Source organism: Drosophila ficusphila, unplaced genomic scaffold (assembly GCF_018152265.1).
Source record: "Drosophila ficusphila isolate 14025-0441.05 unplaced genomic scaffold, ASM1815226v1 contig_412, whole genome shotgun sequence".
NCBI lineage: Eukaryota > Metazoa > Arthropoda > Insecta > Diptera > Drosophilidae > Drosophila > Drosophila ficusphila.
In genome coordinates, this window is record NW_025064326.1 from 3438730 (window position 1) to 3455483 (window position 16754).

Sequence of the window (16754 nt, forward strand, 5' to 3'; positions counted from 1 at the left end):
AGTAACAGCAAAACAACATTATGTTAAGCAGCTACTCTACTGCTGTTATTTACATACTGTCCTTTAATTTATTTTCGGGTCCAATGCCTTTAAAGTGGCATCTTTTACAGTTACAGAACTTTAAACCTGACTATTATTATATATGTTATTTCCTTTTCGAAAATATAATTTGTTAGGTAGGTATGTACAAGCATGTAAAAAGAAAAACTACAATAATACATACATTTCACAAATTCTTTAAATGCAAATATTTAAGTGGTTTGAAATTAAGCGGCTTAACTTTGCAGCTATTTCCTTTGAGTGAGTGTAGCCAAGCTGCCAATGACTCATTCAAATGTCAATTACACAAACTTAAATCCAGGCCGAGGCTTCCAGTTGATAAATTCAATTAAATAAATCTGTGAAATTCAGGAAGGAATTACTAAGCCAGAAGCTCTGTGTGTAACTTGTGTAACACGCAAATATTTGCTTAAATTAACTCGAGCCTTTTGAGATTTAATGAGGAAAGTGGCTTAGTTGGCCTAAAGGTTTCCTTGGGGTTTCGCTGTTAACTGGCGAAGATTATTGCTATTCTCATCAAGCATACATCGTAGTTTCTCCATACGCTCTTGGATATCCGCCTTCGTATGATTCAGGTTTAAATGTAATTGGGATATTGGCTTACTATTTCTGAATACTCGTGAGCACTCCGCCAAATCCTGTATTTGGTCATTAAAAGCTTTGATGCTATCCTTTCCTCCGTTATAACAGCGACTTAACTTCAGGTTGGCAAGACACACAAGCTCGCCAAAAAGTTGAAGTCGCAAACTTTTCAGCTCTTGTTCATGGTAACGCTCTTGCAGTTCATCTCGAGATCTGGTGTGGTCCGGATTCCTGGCCCATGTTGCAAGTTTTTCCACTTCTTTATTGGCTACCGTAATTGCTAATTTCAGATCCACTTGTCGGTTGTTATCCAATTTTCCTTGCAGCCTCGTGAGATCATTAGGGGTACCATTCGCTACTGTGAGCTCTTCCATCTTTTGTTCCACAAATTTTGTGCACCCCTGCATCTGCTTTAGCCATTCCGTTCCTTCTGAAACAATAGGAATCATACAAATGGCCTCCTCTTTTCGATTTTCAATGACATCCAACAAGAAGCGGAGTATTTCCAGCACATGGTCGACGGCTGGTTGGGTGTTTGGCGTTTGCAGCCAGCCTGTATTCACCTTTTTGAATACTGGAGCTGTTGCAGAGCCTCCATTATTTGCAGCACATAGCAATCCCTGCTAAGATGCGAGAACGTTACTCCATGAAAGGGCAAATAGCACACGACCTGATTCATGAAATCCGAGATAAACTGACGTAACTGGTACTCAGTTCTTTTCTGCCATTCTTTTGAAATCCTCTCTAGCTTTTGCCGCAACGAGTCCTTCCCCAGCTCGGTGTGAAAATCCAACTTGCGCTTTGAGTTGGTCAGCTTGGTTGCTTTGCTGGAAGAGTGCAGGCTCTGTGGATCCTTGGGGTACGAAAAACCAATCGAGGGCACCAGCTGCTTGCTCGTTGTGAAACTGGTCGTTGGTGGCTTTGTTTTCAGGCGGTCAATCGATGCTGATACCAAGCGACTCTTTAAAGCTTCCTGCTTTTCCCTTTCGAGGATCACCTTCGGCCGGATGGGTTCCGAGGAAGGTATGAATGTCAAGCTGGTAAAATGCGAAGTTAATTTTATATTTCAATCTATTTTAATAATTTGTATGCCGTTTCCTTTACAACTTATTATCTACACACCGTTTATCGGGAGTTTCAGGCAGATCCTGGCAATTCTGACTGTTATAGGAAAGTTTTTTTGTGGCAGAAGTTCCTCGAGATCGTGATGTGTGTTCCTTGGTACGAAAATGGCGCGGTTCCGATGCAGGAATTACTTTTATGCTGAAAAAAATATATATCACTAATAGAAGTTTATTAAAATATTATTTCAGCTTACCGTAACTCGGATGTTTTTGGTCTCTCCCATGTTCGCTGCCTATTTTGGGATGTCAAATGGCCATTTTTTGCTGGAAGCCTAGAGACTGAGGCCGATCGACTTAGGAACCTGTCCAAACGTTGTACCAATTCCTTCGGACGTTCCAAACCCAGCTCAGCATCGGTAATCATAATAGATGGGACGCTGGGGCATTTAGAGTTTTTATGATCAGAATCGAAACATTTTAACGTAAGTAACTTACCTCAGTTGAGGGTTTTTGGGGGTTTGGATGTTTTGGGGGGTTAATAACCCTCTCTTGGGGGAAAATATTTTGGATCTCTCTCTTTCCAGCAACTCTTTGGACCGCAATGGAGTAAGAAATCCTGCCGATCTATTTTCAGTTATATATAAGTAGGTTAATCTTCTTATCTTTGTTTCATAACTTACCGGCTATCGGGCGATTTCGCCCTGTTACTCATCTGATAGTTTTAAAACGTTAATTGTTATTATTTACTATTTTTTAAATTTTCTAGCGCACAACAAAAACAAGCCAATGACAACAAATGCGTCGAAATGTGAATGGCATGAAAATAAAAATGGCAGCACTAGACAATCGAATAACATAAGGTGGCAACGCCAAATCGATCGTTTATTTTGAACGCTGTTCAAGCAATATATTGCTTTTTAAATCCATTTGAATATAAGTAGTTCCATTCAGCAATTATATTCAGCCCAAGCTTCCACCTTTGTTAACTTTAAAACTGCATCCATTGGGAAGGCAACACGGGTCGTGAAGACATAAATCATGGATGAAAGTGAAAATTGGTTGCACCTACCACGGACTCGGGATCCCAGGTGGGCGCCGAAAGGTGCTGCCTCCGCCGACCCATGACCCCGCCCATTTGCGGCGTAATTACGAAGCAATACACACGTCGGAACTGGGGGCCGCCGCCAACCAGGAATTGAGTGCCAGGCGCCAGGAGCCTGGAGCAAGGGATCGGAAGCCTGCTGGCCACAGCAACATACCCTCCAATCCGCAAACAGCATGAAGGTGTTATGCAGGGACTACTGAGTAAACACTTTAAAAAATAAACGACTCAAACATTTTTAAAGACCCTTATTTTGGAGTAAAACACTCTTAGGTATTTAAAAAATTAGGATGGTAAAAACTAAAGACAGTTTTGTTATCCCAAACTAGTAGTTGTCAAAATAAATATACTTATCAGTGGTCCTCAACCTATTCTCTTCATGGTTTTTGTTTTGACTGCTGCACTTTTGCAATTTAACCGCCATAAATAATGGAGAAGCTTGTTAAATTTTTGCTCACGCCCACCAGGAAGCACTGGAAAATGTAGGTTGGACATCCGAGAATAACGATGATGATGGTGTTATCAGTGGCCCATTGTGGTTGACTATTTCCCTGGCTGACCAGAACAAGACTCGACTAGTGTGGAAATGCGATTTTTACATATTTGATATACCTTTTAATTGCGGGGCATTAAAATGCAGCGGCTTGCCAAAAATGCGCTTCAAATAATTACATTTATTGCCGCATCAACGATTTAAAAGCTGACTAAGCGAAAACTAACCGCCATGTCGACACAGCCAAAAGCACCCAAGTATTCAGGGCATGGTGAAAAGTTACACGGCTGTGTATCACTAAATAATTTTGCATTTATTTTATATAATACAGTACACATTGCATTAAACTAAATAAAATCTATTTAATACATAATATATATATTTAATATGTAATCGTACACAATCAACTCTATATACGCCGCTCCTCCTTATTCTCCGATTTGTCTTAGTCTGCACATTTATGTAGCGTAATTAATATATGCGTCGCTGCCATTGATCTCTCTTTTGCTACCTTTAGTTTTGTTAACAACAATTATTGCTATTTGAATTTATTATTGGTTTAAGTGTATTCTCTTGTTTGTCTGTAAAAACCCTAACGTATTTGTTTGCTTTGCGGTGTGTCAAGTTCTCACGATATCTCATGTGTGTGTTCGTTAGTGTGGATATACATATTTAAAATATAGTTTCTATTTAGATTTGTTGTGTATACGTATTAAACAATTGAACAGTTAAAAACAGTTTGCCAGTAAACCAACTCAGTTCGTTAACAATTTGAATTTGGTTGAGTAAACTATTTACAAGTGGGGCGTGTAAATATAAATATAAGTTCACCAATAGTGGTTAAAAACATGCAAGCCGGAGCTCGTTGTACAATTGAACTAGAAGCAATCAGAGTGCAATCTTATGGCAAAAACGTAACATTTGGTTGCGATTGCTGAGCAGCTTTTTGTAAGCCAAAACGGAGGGATTCCTACGAAATTGTATACAACTATTCCTTGAACAAATCGTTATACCAAAAGTGCTTCAAGTTATAAATATTTAGGGATTAGATGTAAATCTTTTATTTATAGCCGTCGAAACTACAGAGTAATTGCGGACCACAAAAATATATCGACAGATAAAAGTACTGGTAAAAATTTATCAACAGAGCAAAATCAATGACTTACTTTAAAATTAAAAAGGAATAGAACATATAAACTATGTATAAAAAATAAAAAAGTACTGTACAATAGATATTCAATACATACATATATCGTTCTATATTTTTCGCACTTTTAAACAAACCCTTCATTGATATGGTACCTAACTTAATCAAGGCGTAGTTGTACCCTCAAAATAGGTGGTAGCGAACATAGGAATAGACAGACAAAAGTGTTTTATGTTTACAGTATACAGTAGTAATACATACGTATGTAATAATAATAACAGTAACTATTTAACGCAACGTGGTCGTCGAATGGGAAGGGAATGGGGTTGGGACAGTGGGTACGGTGGAGGGGGGGACGGTAACGCAGGCGCTCAACTGGAATTAAACATTAATCAACAAACCGACCACAAATCGACTGCCACTCATTCCTGGCAGAAGCCCTCAGTCTCCTCGATGGCAAAGGTCAGCTTCTCCACCAGCTGATCATAGCTCTTGTAGGGCGGCAGGTCCAATCGATTGAAGCAGGTGTGCGAGCGCGGCAGCCACGTCTCCTTGCCCACCTTCTCGATGCAGAAGCGCTGCGGTCCGTTGGAGCCCATCAGCTCGGCGAACCCTCCGACGGGGACGCGACACGTGCCCGTCACGAACTGCAGCAAACGAGCGCGCTTCTCGTTATCCGTCTCGCGTACAAACTGCAAATTTAATTGCCCTTGTTAGTGGTTCCATAGAAACAATGTTAACAAGTCTACGCACCTGCCAGAACCAGACGACCTGCTTGGAATTGCGGTTGTAGTGCCTGTAAATGGTGTTGCGCTGCCAGTCCTCCACGTCCACGTCCTGCATGCCGCACAGGATCAGCTCGAGTTCTCGCTCATCGAAATACTTGAGCCACTCCAAAGGCACCACCTCGTTGAAGCCCTCCAGGAACGTCTTTGTCTGCTGCTCGATGCCACTGTGAACGATGAAGGAAGTAATCACATTTAGTATGGATTTGTTACTCAGCCTAAAGCTTGATTACTCCTATGCGTGGCTGACACTGCTGAATAACTTTGATACATCTAAAATAAATACAAATTCTCACCGTGTCATTCGCCACTCTGTCATCAGTGTGATGTACTCCTCCTTGTTTTCCTCGGTCACGCGTTCTTTCTCCCCGTTCTCCTTCAGCTCGTGATGGATTATCTGGCCGAGCACTTCGAAATCAACGCTGAACCACAGCTCCAAGCCACACTCATCAATGTTGTTATCCTTGACCCAGATGAGAGAGTTGTAGAACTCCGGGTCGATCGTCTCGATGTCCTTAATGGTCAGCTTCTTGTTCAGCATGCGCTTGTAAAAAGGCATTGTGAACCCGCTGTAGATAAACCTTCCGTGGTACAGGGCCATTGCAATGAAGCGACCGATAAACTTGAAGTACTGCAGGTGATCGGGATTCACGTACGAGGCGGGATTTATCTGCAGGCTGTAGTTATTCTTGTTCGCGTACTCAAACAGACAGTACATGGGATTCAGGACCTCGTGGGATAGCAGGAAGAACCACTCGCGAGACACCCCACCGTAGTCCAATCCCTCCTCGCCGCGGAATATAATGTAGAGACGACGCCGGAGCTCGTAGGCGGGCAGGCGCATGATCTGGTGGTAGGAGTCCTCGAACAGGGTTTGTCGCGTCACCGTGATCTTGATGTGCGAGGGAAGAGCATTGCTCTGGCACAAGTACCGGAACTGCGACAGCTTCCAGCGGAAACTGCGTTCGTAGGCACGAGGAACTCCATACACTCCCTTGGCTCCTTTAGGGGCTCCTGGTCGAGGATCCTCGAAGGTGGTGCGTCGCGTGTTGTGATCCACGAAGAAGCGCTCGCCGGCTGCCGTGTAGCGGATCTCCCAGCCGGGCGGAAGCGGGCCCTCGTTGATCAAGCTCACCTCCTGGCCCTGGGTGCGTGGATCCTCCCACTGGGTGGTGCGATTCTTATGGTTTACAAAGTACACTCTGTTGTCAGACTGGACCTGTTTACGATAAGAAAAGTATTAAATTAAATCTATACAAATCAGTATGTTAACAATCGAGTTTACCTTCTTTTCCCAGCCATCTGGCAGCGGTCCCAGTGCATCCTCGTCGTCCTGCGTCACCTGGGCGGTCACCGCCGTGGGCTGCTGTTGTTGCTGTGAGTACAGGTATCGCTGGTTGCCCTGAGATACTACGTGTGCCCGTTGCCCCTGCCAGTGCTGGAAGTGCATCAAGCGCTCGCTGTTCGGTCGCTGCCAGGTGGTCTTCCTCGTGTTGTGGTCCACATAGTACACCCTACCCCGACCGTCTTTCCTGATCTCCCAGCCTGGTGGCAATGGCGTCGGTTTCTCCCAGTACGTGGACCTTGTGTTGTGATCTACGTAGTATCTCCGGCCATACTGATCCAAGCGAATTTCCCAGCCAGCCGGCAGTGGTTCATCGTCCGCCGGTTGCGTTTGCAGTTGTGGATCTGTGCTTTGGCTGACGGGCAGCCCAACTCCCGGCTGCTCCATAGGCGGGCCTGCAACTCCTGGTCCTGCTACTGACGCTCCTCCTCCCGCTGGCAAATAAACCGCAGCTGGGGAAGTGTTCTCGGGAAGCGCTCCGTACACCTGCGTTAGAGGACGTGCGAGTGCGGGAGCTGGCGGCTGCTGGGGATACGGCGCTGTCTGCGGGACTGCCGCCCCACTGCCGTTAACCATTCTCAGGGGTTGCGGCTGGTTCTGGGGTTGTTGCTGCTGCTCCCACACCGGCGGCGCTGGAGCCGATCTCCTATGATCCGCTCCTCCGTTCGGCAGAGGCGAACGGCTCTCTGCACCATTACTGTTGCCACCACTCGAGCGAAGACGCATTCGTGCTCGCACTCCACCGTAAATCATGCAACTGCGTCCGGGGGCTAAATCACTGCTCGGGATAACCGATGGGACGGGTGGACTGCCATTCTGCTGGGCAGACACTTGTTGAATTTGCACCTTGCTCATGTCCAGTTTCAGGCCATTGAGAATGGCCACCAGCTCGCCGCTCTTCGTCTGGCGGTTGTCCGATTTGCTGGTGACGAACAGGTCGATGGTCAGTTCGAGGAACTCGCATTGCCCATTATAGAGCTGCAGGATGTGTGCCAGATTTATGATCCGCTCCCCCAGCATGGCATCTTTGCGGAAACTGGAGTGATCCAGCACTTTGAAGTGGAGTGTGGAATTGGGTGTGATCTGTGGAAGGAAGAGTTCAAGGGTAATTAATGGCTTCGGGTTTTTATATTCCTTACTCACCAGAACTGTAAACTCCTCGTTCCACTTGGGCAGATAGCTGTTCTTAACCAGGTCCGTCTTCCGCTTGCTTTTACTATCGATCAGCAGCTCCACGTAGGGATTCGGCTTGAGAAAGCCATTGTTGCGCAGCGAAGCCTCCTCGACTGAAAGGATTTCGGGTTGTTATTAATTGTTCGAACGAATGTTTCTTAAGCCCATTGTTTGCTCACTTGTCACGCTTAATTGATGGTATCCTTGATTGGCACTCCCGCTGGCCCCCGCCCCCGAACTGGAGATGGGCGTAGGGCTGGCGGAGCCGGCTCCATTTACTGCCTGGCCGGCCTCCATTCCGCCGGAAGCTGCACCCGCTGGCAGCCCATTGCCATCGGCCATTTATTGGCTGAGTGTGTGAGTGCTCCGACTGCTCCTCCTCCTTCTCCGCGTAGTATTCCTCCCTCTGAGTGACCTTCACCAACTGAGGGAGCTGTTGTTCTGAAAGAGAAAGCGAGTATTGAGTACGGCGTTGATGGTGGAAAGTATCGAACGGGAAATTGCGTGTTCGGGAATTGATAAGATAAGTCCACAACACAGTCTACACACGTAAATGGTTTATCAATAACCAAAAATACTCTATTCAGTCGACAAATAAACTGTGTCTAGGTAACAAAAGAAAAAAACCGATTTTATATTTATATTTGCTTATTAATAGAATAATTTTATGGAACCTTACAAAAAAAGAGTTTCAAGGTATTTTGTAAGTTGCACAAACACTCTAGGTAAAAAAACAATGTTATGCAGTTCCTCTTAGGCGCATTTAACTCTTGAGAATTTAAAGACCTAATCTTCGCAGCGAGATAATGCCAGCTCTACTTTATATCATTATGAAAGCGACTAGCCGCAGATAAGATATAGGCTGTTTAGCCAAGTGTAGTATATAATGTAAACGACAGTATGGCAACAAAATTGTTGGCGATCGGGCCTTCACTTTTTTCGTGTTATAAACTATTTGAACCAATTGTGAGCTGCAATTTGTTGTTGCTTTTAGCGTTGCTATAATTACAGTCCGTCTCTAGGCAGTAGTAGAAATTTTGTAAACGGACTCTTATTAAAAATAAATTAATCATAGAACAGAAATAAACCGTGAATCAATCAACTATGCATGACTACAGAAATAAAATTCAAAAACGGGAATTGATAAGAAAAAAAACACTGAAATTCCCCATCAATGACATTTTATTATGTTCCTGAATTATGAACAATGTTTTTTGTTACTTTCAGTAAATCAATTGATTTCAGTAAGCTAACATCGGTATACATAAACTTTTTTAATAAGACCTACAACTGATATTTTTGCCTTATATTTCTGGAAAGCCATGTCTATGGTCTATTAATTTTTGCCATAATTCACGGTGTGTGCGAATGTGTTTGTCTGTACTTTTTTGTAAAAATTTCCCCGCCGATTTGCTGGTCATCCATAATTTTGATAGCAAACACCCCGATTCACACAATAGATTGTATAATAATGTGGCAAAGTGAGTCATCGACAGCACGAAAAAGAAAACGGTAAATGAATTCAATTTCAATTGTTCAATGGACATTGCATATTGATTGTATACACAGAACAAAACATATTGGCATTCATTTTGTTTATAAAACAAATAAATGTTATATATTCTTTCGACATAAGCGTTTCGATAAAAAATATAAACAAATTTTTCTCTCTGTGCAGAGGTTGCGATTTCCCTTTTGCTTGGGTTTTTACTGAATTAATTTGGCGAGAACACGTGAGCAACCTTACTTCTTATTTGTTTGCCAAACAAATACTGAAGCCAGGTTGGAATTGACTTTCAATGGACTTTAATTGACACGCACTTTCCGGCTTTTTTCGCTTATCATGTTCAAGTGTTTATCAGTAAATACTGTAAAACAAAGGGGAGTTATCTCGTGGGGCAGGAAAGGCGAAAACCCAGAGAAGTAATCAGCAACAGCTGTCAATAAATCAAGAATGCATTTTCTGGGGCGGGGAACTTGAACTTCCTTGAATTATCGACCGTTGGGCTTAGTCACCCACACAAGTAAATATATATATATATGTTCGTGGTCATGTAACGCACGCCAAAAAAAGAAGGTAGCTACCTCTCCCACTCCCACTCCTTTGCCATGTATGCTTGTTTGTTTGTTTGTAATTGAGGCAAAGGTCGCGGCTCCCGTCTCACTTGCACTTGCTGCAGTAGCTTTACCGCTTGCAAATTCCAATGCAAAGGGCGCTCAGTTTCTTTTTTAGCAATTTCTGGGGGCTTCTTACTCTTTTTACCTGCGCCTTACCTTCTGCAGATTCTTCTTCTTCCTGGGGTGCTCCTACAACTCGCGCCTGTGTGTGTGTTTGTTGTCTCCTGTGTGCGGCTGCATGGGTGTTTGTTTGCTAGATTCTTCGCTGTTCCTAGGCCAAAAAAAATGAGTGGGATGTGGGGACTATTGCCGAATTTGTTTTGGTCCACGTAATTGACTACTTTCAATTACTATTGGTAGTTAATCGCTGCACTAATTGTTTATTTGTTATTGCAAGCAGCAATTTTCCTCTCAGTGTGACCGTGTTCTGAATTGGTGATCACCCCATATGTTTGCAACCAACCGAAAATGTCCTAAAAAATCCAGTTGGCAGCACCAGCTAGAAAGTTTGCCCTGTTCTTCTTTTAGCCTCGTCACCCTCCTATTCAAGTTTTCAACCTTTTTTACATGGGTTATCTACATAAATTTTACAAGAAACAGGAAAAATATGTAAAAATTTTTAGAAGATTAAAATGTTATTCCAGAAAGTATTAGTATATATATTATTAATAATTTTATCATTTGAAACACACAAAAAAAGTGTTGTGTACTTTTTGGTCGAATCACTACTAAAGAATTATTTTCGAATTTAATTAAGCTTTTTCTGCATAAGAACGGGCGCTCAATATTCATTATTCAACCGATTTGTTTATCGCCATAACCTTTTACTCAATTTTGTCTTTTTCTCTCAAATAAATAAAATGTTTATATAAAAGTTGCGGCACACAAATCCGCAGTCAGTAAACTCGGAAGCATTGAAAAAAACACTTAAAATGCGAAAATTCGCAATCGCGTTGCTTTGTGCAATTCTTTCTTTAAATTTCTATGGAGCTTTGGCAGAGAACGAGTCAGTTTGCCATTTGCAGGATCCACTCAACCAGTGTGGAGGATTTTGTCTCAGTGTATTGACGCCGGTGTTGAACCACATGACCATCCCACAGGATCAAAAAAATTACAGTGATGCGAACAAGGCAAATGAGGTCCTGGTGAGGCAGTACACGATGGAAAAGCAAGTGGCTGCCTTAGAGGAAAAACAATCCCACTTTGAGATCAACCAGCGGAACTTAACGGAGAGACAGGTGGATTTGGAAGGCAAGCTGACAGCCTTGCAGGAAGCACTTTCGAGATTGGAAGTCAAAGTTAAGTACCTGGGATTCCAGCCGATTGGTTCGAGGTACTTCTACATTGAGAACTACTCTGAGAAGAGCTGGTCTGCTGCCTCGAAAACTTGTCGCCAGATGGGAGGACACCTGGCCGACATTTGGGATGAAGCGGAACTAACTGCTGTCCAGGGGAATCTCGAAAAGGACACTCACTACTGGCTGGGAATCACCGATCTCAGTCAAAATATGGCTTTCACATCTATGGCTTCCGGCAAGGAAGCTCCTTTCTTTAAATGGGCGGCTAACCGTCCCACCAAATTGGATAACTACAACTGTGTGTTCCTGTACAATGGCGAAATGTACGACTATCCATGCAGCTATAGTTTTAAGTTCATTTGTCAGACAGAGGAAGGGGATAACTAAATGTATCTCCACAGGAAATAAACTCTTAGCTAATGCTGTAATATAAACGTTTTTTAATCAAGTCATAAAGCATTCATTAGCTTATCTCTATTACTTCTTTTATGGTTACTTAATATATCCGTCTCTTTTAATATTACTCTTTTAATCAAACAAACTACGCAGAAAAAGTGAAATTTCCTTGATTCCCCGATCTTTCCAGCAACACACAAACTATTTGTTTAAACAATTATTAGCAGTCGTTTTAAATGCGAGCATCGAGAGAGCAGAGACCGAGAAAATGTACCATACACCTTGTTGTTTGTTCGCTTTCGGACTTTTTCACACATCGTCCGAGTTTCAGAGAACCTCGGCCCAAAGTGAAAATTATCAAAATTTAATGTGCCGCCGCTCTGGATTTGCAGTCATTCGTGTCGCGGGCTTTGAGCGGAGCAGATCGGAAGTAACGGTTACGGATTTAGCTCTACGGGCGGAAGGATAACGCTAAAAGGATACGCGATGAGGCAGCTGCTGGTTTACGCGATATTCGCGGGATTGTTTTACTTCTCCGAAGGTAGAACCCCCTAAGAAGTGAAGTGTTGAGATTAAAAATAAAATAACTTTCATTTAAAACCATTTTTCTAAATTAAAAATTTAAAAAATAGGAAAAGTTGTCTTGCCTAAATGAGTGAATGGTATTATCAACTTTTAAGGATATAGAAAACAAAAGCTTAAATCAGCTAAACAATTGGTTTTTACCCCACTAGATTATTTTGTGAAACATAAAGTGGAGTTCCCAAGTTAATGTGTAAATTTCTTCTATTTTCATACTCTAATTTCTGGATTGATCAAAGGCAAACCTTGTCCTGAAAAGACACGCCCCCACAAAACGCGCTGTGACGCCTTCTACAAGTGCCGGGAACTGCCCTCGAACTCGCATGTGTGGATTCCGGTGAAGTGCAACGAGGGCTTGGTCTACGAGTCCACTCTGGGAAGTTGCGTTTTGCCGGGCGAGGATTGGGAGTGCATCACGCCGAGCGAGATGAGCTCCACTCAGCCGCCGGATAAAAAGGATGCCGACATATTGATAGTCAACGACATGGACGAGGCGGGTTTGATGTTGCGCGATTCCAGCCACAAGGACGATGGCACCGTGGAGATTGTTTTAGATTCCACTCTGAGCAGCGAGGAGGATGAGGATGCGGCCAAGAGTCCGACGCACTCGGATGAGGACATATCCTCCAGTCACAATTTCGACTCCAGCGGCGATGGCGAGCTGGTGGAGCTGGATTCTCCTGCCGCTTTGAAACCTGAGAATCGCGAGGAGGTGGAGTCGAATGATCTGGAGCACAGAACCGAGGTGGAAAAGCTGAAAACGGAGCTGAAACAGGTGGCTGGAATCAGCGAGATAGCCAAGCCAGGATCGCCCATCGATCCCAATTTAACGGCCCATCTGCAGAGATTATCGCAACTGATTGATGGACTGCAGCAGACCTATCAGAAAACGGATAAACCGCAGACGGAAATGCGACCTGATCAGCTGAACGCCTTTCTGGCGCACTTCGACATCAAAAACCGCTATGAGATGATGAACCCCATGGAGCAGACCACTGCTACTACCACTTCCAGTACGACAGAGACACCCAAAACTACGCCGAAGTTACCGGAACCCAATTTGAACAAGACCCGCCTGCAGGAGCACTTGAGCCACCATCGCATGGAGCCGGAGACCAAGCTAATGCTGTCGAATGCCCTTCCCTATTCCGCACACGGCAGCACGGGTCAGGGTTATGCCAACTCCCAGATAGTGGTGAATCGTCCAGAGGGTTCGGTGATGTTCGCCCTGCCCCCCAATTACGGGATGAGCCAGGAACAGAGTGCCTTCTCCCACCATCAGCCGGCTCAGAGTCACGAGTACAGCGATCACGAGCCCAAGATATCCGAGGACACTCTGAAGACCGTGCTGGAGTTGTCCAAGCAGATGATTGCCGCCCAGAACTTGCCCAAGGTGCTGCCCAATCCAGGATTCAATGGGGCCTACTACCAGCCCATTTTGCAACCCGTTTTCGTCTCTCCCCAGGGGAATCCCTTCCAGCAGTACTACGGGATGCCGCCTCCCCTGAATCCCCACTACATGCAGCACAAGAAGCACTCCTCGGGAGGCGGTTCCCCGGGCAATGGCTACAACAAACCCAGCACCACCATCATCCACAACAACGTGATTCCCGTGCACCTGTCCAGCACGAGTTCCGGCGAGAAGGAGGTGCTGGACACGTACGGCAACAGCTTGGGGGTTTATCCCAGCATGGACAAGCACGTGAACGGCAACCAACCCGGTGGAATGGAGTACATGACCACGGCGAGACCCGTTTCGATCACAACCACGGCCAGTAGTTACTCCTCGCAGTACGGATCGCAATCCCCGTTCGCCAGCGACTACACCTTGACCACTCCGCGTCCCTTCGAGCAGCAGCCCTCGGCTGCCACGGTGGCCACCTACTACACACCGAGTCCGCATCTCGGCGAGCACAATGCGAACAGGGTGTACCAGCCCACGGAGAGCTATCCCTCGATGAACATGCCGCGACCCATGGACATGTTCCCGGGCCAAATCGAGGCGGACAGGGTGAGCATAAGGCCCAACTCGCAGAAAATCGAAAGCATGGAGATGGACGAAGACATGATTAAGGCCGCCAACTACCAGGGCGGCTCGGGAAATGCGAATGGGAATGGGAACACTCTTCCTCACGTACTGACCTACAGCAGCGACATGAGCCAGCAATTAGCACCTGCGAATGGCTATCTGGAGCAGAGCTATAACCACCAGCAGCAGCAGCACCATCACCACCATCCATATATGCCCAGGCCCACGATGAGCAGCAGCATTTACAGCGATTCGGATGGCAACATGGAGATGAACATGTTCACCAGCAGTCCGAACCTGAATCCCTTCAAGGCGACTTCAAGCGGTTCTCCGCACGGCCAGTTGGTGAACTTCAACGGCAACTTCATCAGCCTGGACGTGTTCCAGAAGTCCATACTCCCGCTGATGACCAAGTCGCAGTCGGCGCTGAATGAGCTGGGCAACGTGGAGGTCATCACCTGCCAGGCGGGAGTGAGGCAGCCCAACCAGACGGACTGCACGCGCTACTTCGTGTGCAGCAAGAAGGACGGGAAGGTCCTCTCCTACTCGTGTCCCCCCTACACGGCATTCAACAAGCAGACCAGGATCTGCGATGCCCCCACCTACGCGCAGTGCGGCAATGTGGTGCCTGCCTTCAGTGGCTACACAATAGACACCAATCGGAGGCTCCAGATGGAGGCCATCAAGATGCTCAGCGAGGCGAAGAGGAGGCAGGAGGCCGCCCTGAAGGCACAGAGCATTGCCAATCTCCTCCAGCAATACGGAAGTGCTCAGCAGCCAACTCCGGGGATCTCCTCGAACGTAGAAAGCGATCCGCTGGACTCGTATGTTGTGAATCTACCAGAGGTCAACTTGGCCACCACCACCAGCAGACCCACTATCATCCAAAGCAGCAGCGGATTGGCCAGCAGTTCCAGTTCCTCCTCAACCACAGCCAAAAAGAGGAAGTACTACTGCAAGGAGGGCGACAAGATCCCGGACCAGACCTCCATCTCCAGCTACTTCGTGTGCTACAAGAACGCCCAGGGCCAGATGAAGGGCCACAAGATGAGCTGCTCCAAGAGCCTGCTCTTCTGCCCCAAGACCCTCATGTGCACCCTCGCCTCCAAGTGCACCGACTAGCTTTAAGCGGACCATGTTGTTGAGAATTTTTCCACAATTGCCACCTTAAGTTACTTGCCTAGAGTCTAAGTTATTTATTCTAGTTTTAGTTGAGACCGAAACGAGATCTATTAAACTTCTGAAAACCCCAAAAACACATGTGCGTATTTGTTTTCTTTTTTGGGAAAGTTTCTCGGCTCGTTCTAGACCAAATAAGACCTTGCCCTTCCGGTTTCTGGGCCTCGGCTTGAAAAACTGACCTTCTTGAATGGCTCTACCAACGTGATATATGCCAGGCGGTCACTAAAACTCAGGAGCGGAGTTGTGATTAGTGGGGGATACTGAATAAAACTATACAAGCTTAGGTTATCTCGTAACAAATACTATGTAACGTCTTAAAGTCCAGATATCCTTACCTTTAGTACACCTGTTCAAATAAAAGAACCTGTTAAGAAAGTATTGCAAAACTTAAATAGTATAATATTTATTATATGCAATGTGAAGTTATAAAATACCAAAAAAGTTCCCACATAAAATACATTAAAACTGCACTAAAGTTCTTCACTCATCCAGTTTATTCCGCTCCTGTTTTGGTCACTGACCAAAAGATTTTCACTTTTTTAATGTCTCCGTGAAGCTTTTACTTGTTTATGTTTTTAGTGCGCTGCCCAAATGGTCATTATTACATGAAACAGTTGACATTTACGCTCGTGCATTGAAGATCTAGTTTAATTATAAGCCCACAAATGTGGCATAAAAAATGAGTGCAAATGTACCGAGCAAATATTTTATTGTTGACAGGTTTGATACTACTTGTTAGTAGTACAACCAATTTGCAAATATTAGTGAATGAAACGGGACTTTTGAATTAGGCGTAAGTGTGTACATTAAAAAGCTATATAAAACCTTTTAATTATTCCATATTGTTGTTAATCACGAATCTTAAAAGGAATGCAAGATATGAAAGTTGTTATTTTTTCATAATGTTATAATTTTCAGTAAGTTTTGGCTTTATACGAATAAGCATATTTCGCGCATTTAACATTTAGTAATTCGTGAACTTTGGGAAAATTTTTAGAATGCTCGCCTCGCTTGAAAATAAAAATGTAAAAAAAAAAACAAAAAAGATTTTTGCATCGGCCGGGAATCGAACCCGGGCCGCCCGCGTGGCAGGCGAGCATTCTACCACTGAACCACCGATGCTTATGCGAAATGCGACTAAACCTGAATACAAGCTTCATTGTACTAACAGATGTTAGTTTCTTGATTTAAGCTTATCTAACTTCAACGTGTGGGTTCACACTGAGCTGTAAACAAGCAATCGTGCCTAAAAATAAACCTTATCGAAAGACTGCTGAGGAAGTAATAACTTATCCCTCTTCTAATTTTTCTAAACGAACAGTCCATCCAAGACTTAAAATAAGTCTGATAAAATTATAGAATTAAAGTGTTTAGTGCAAATTGTATCGTTTTACTTTG

At 44.5% G+C, this 16754-nt stretch overlaps 4 protein-coding genes and 1 non-coding gene across 6 annotated transcripts; 2 read left to right on the forward strand and 3 right to left on the reverse strand.

Moving 5' to 3' along the window:
- Positions 1–27: 27 nt before the first annotated feature.
- On the reverse strand, positions 28–3353 carry LOC108094176 (kinetochore and Eb1-associated basic protein). The gene is given in 6 exon segments (XM_017194636.2): positions 28–1213; positions 1216–1679; positions 1765–1905; positions 1961–2143; positions 2202–2330; positions 2387–3353. Coding segments are annotated over 6 exon segments (1641 nt in total). The 5' UTR covers positions 2419–3353; the 3' UTR covers positions 28–521.
- A 240-nt stretch (positions 3354–3593) lies between these two features.
- LOC108094162 (E3 ubiquitin-protein ligase Su(dx)) lies at positions 3594–10296 on the reverse strand. Of its 2 annotated transcripts, none has more exons than XM_017194609.2 (7): positions 10026–10296; positions 7931–8192; positions 7722–7864; positions 6519–7661; positions 5530–6452; positions 5202–5400; positions 3594–5140 (listed from the first exon to the last, which is right to left on the reverse strand). In XM_017194609.2, the coding sequence occupies exons 2-7, from the start codon at positions 8091–8093 to the stop codon at positions 4871–4873; spliced, it is 2841 nt and encodes a 946-aa protein (XP_017050098.1). In that variant the 5' UTR covers positions 8094–8192; positions 10026–10296; the 3' UTR covers positions 3594–4870. The 2 variants fall into 2 exon arrangements, with proteins under 2 accessions (XP_017050098.1, XP_017050099.1); XM_017194610.2 differs by having other exon boundaries at positions 10015–10296.
- A 505-nt stretch (positions 10297–10801) lies between these two features.
- Positions 10802–11554, forward strand: LOC108094095 (accessory gland protein Acp29AB). The gene has a single exon (XM_017194519.2). The coding sequence runs from the start codon at positions 10802–10804 to the stop codon at positions 11552–11554; it is 753 nt and encodes a 250-aa protein (XP_017050008.2).
- A 417-nt stretch (positions 11555–11971) lies between these two features.
- Positions 11972–15419, forward strand: LOC108094184. Its single transcript, XM_017194645.2, has 2 exons — positions 11972–12104; positions 12385–15419. Exons 1-2 carry the CDS (start codon positions 12050–12052, stop codon positions 15294–15296), a joined length of 2967 nt encoding a protein of 988 aa, XP_017050134.1. The 5' UTR covers positions 11972–12049; the 3' UTR covers positions 15297–15419.
- Positions 15420–16407: 988 nt separating this feature from the next.
- On the reverse strand, positions 16408–16478 carry Trnag-gcc. The gene has a single exon. It is a non-coding gene; the product is annotated as a tRNA-Gly (tRNA).
- Between the last annotated feature and the right edge of the window lie 276 nt (positions 16479–16754).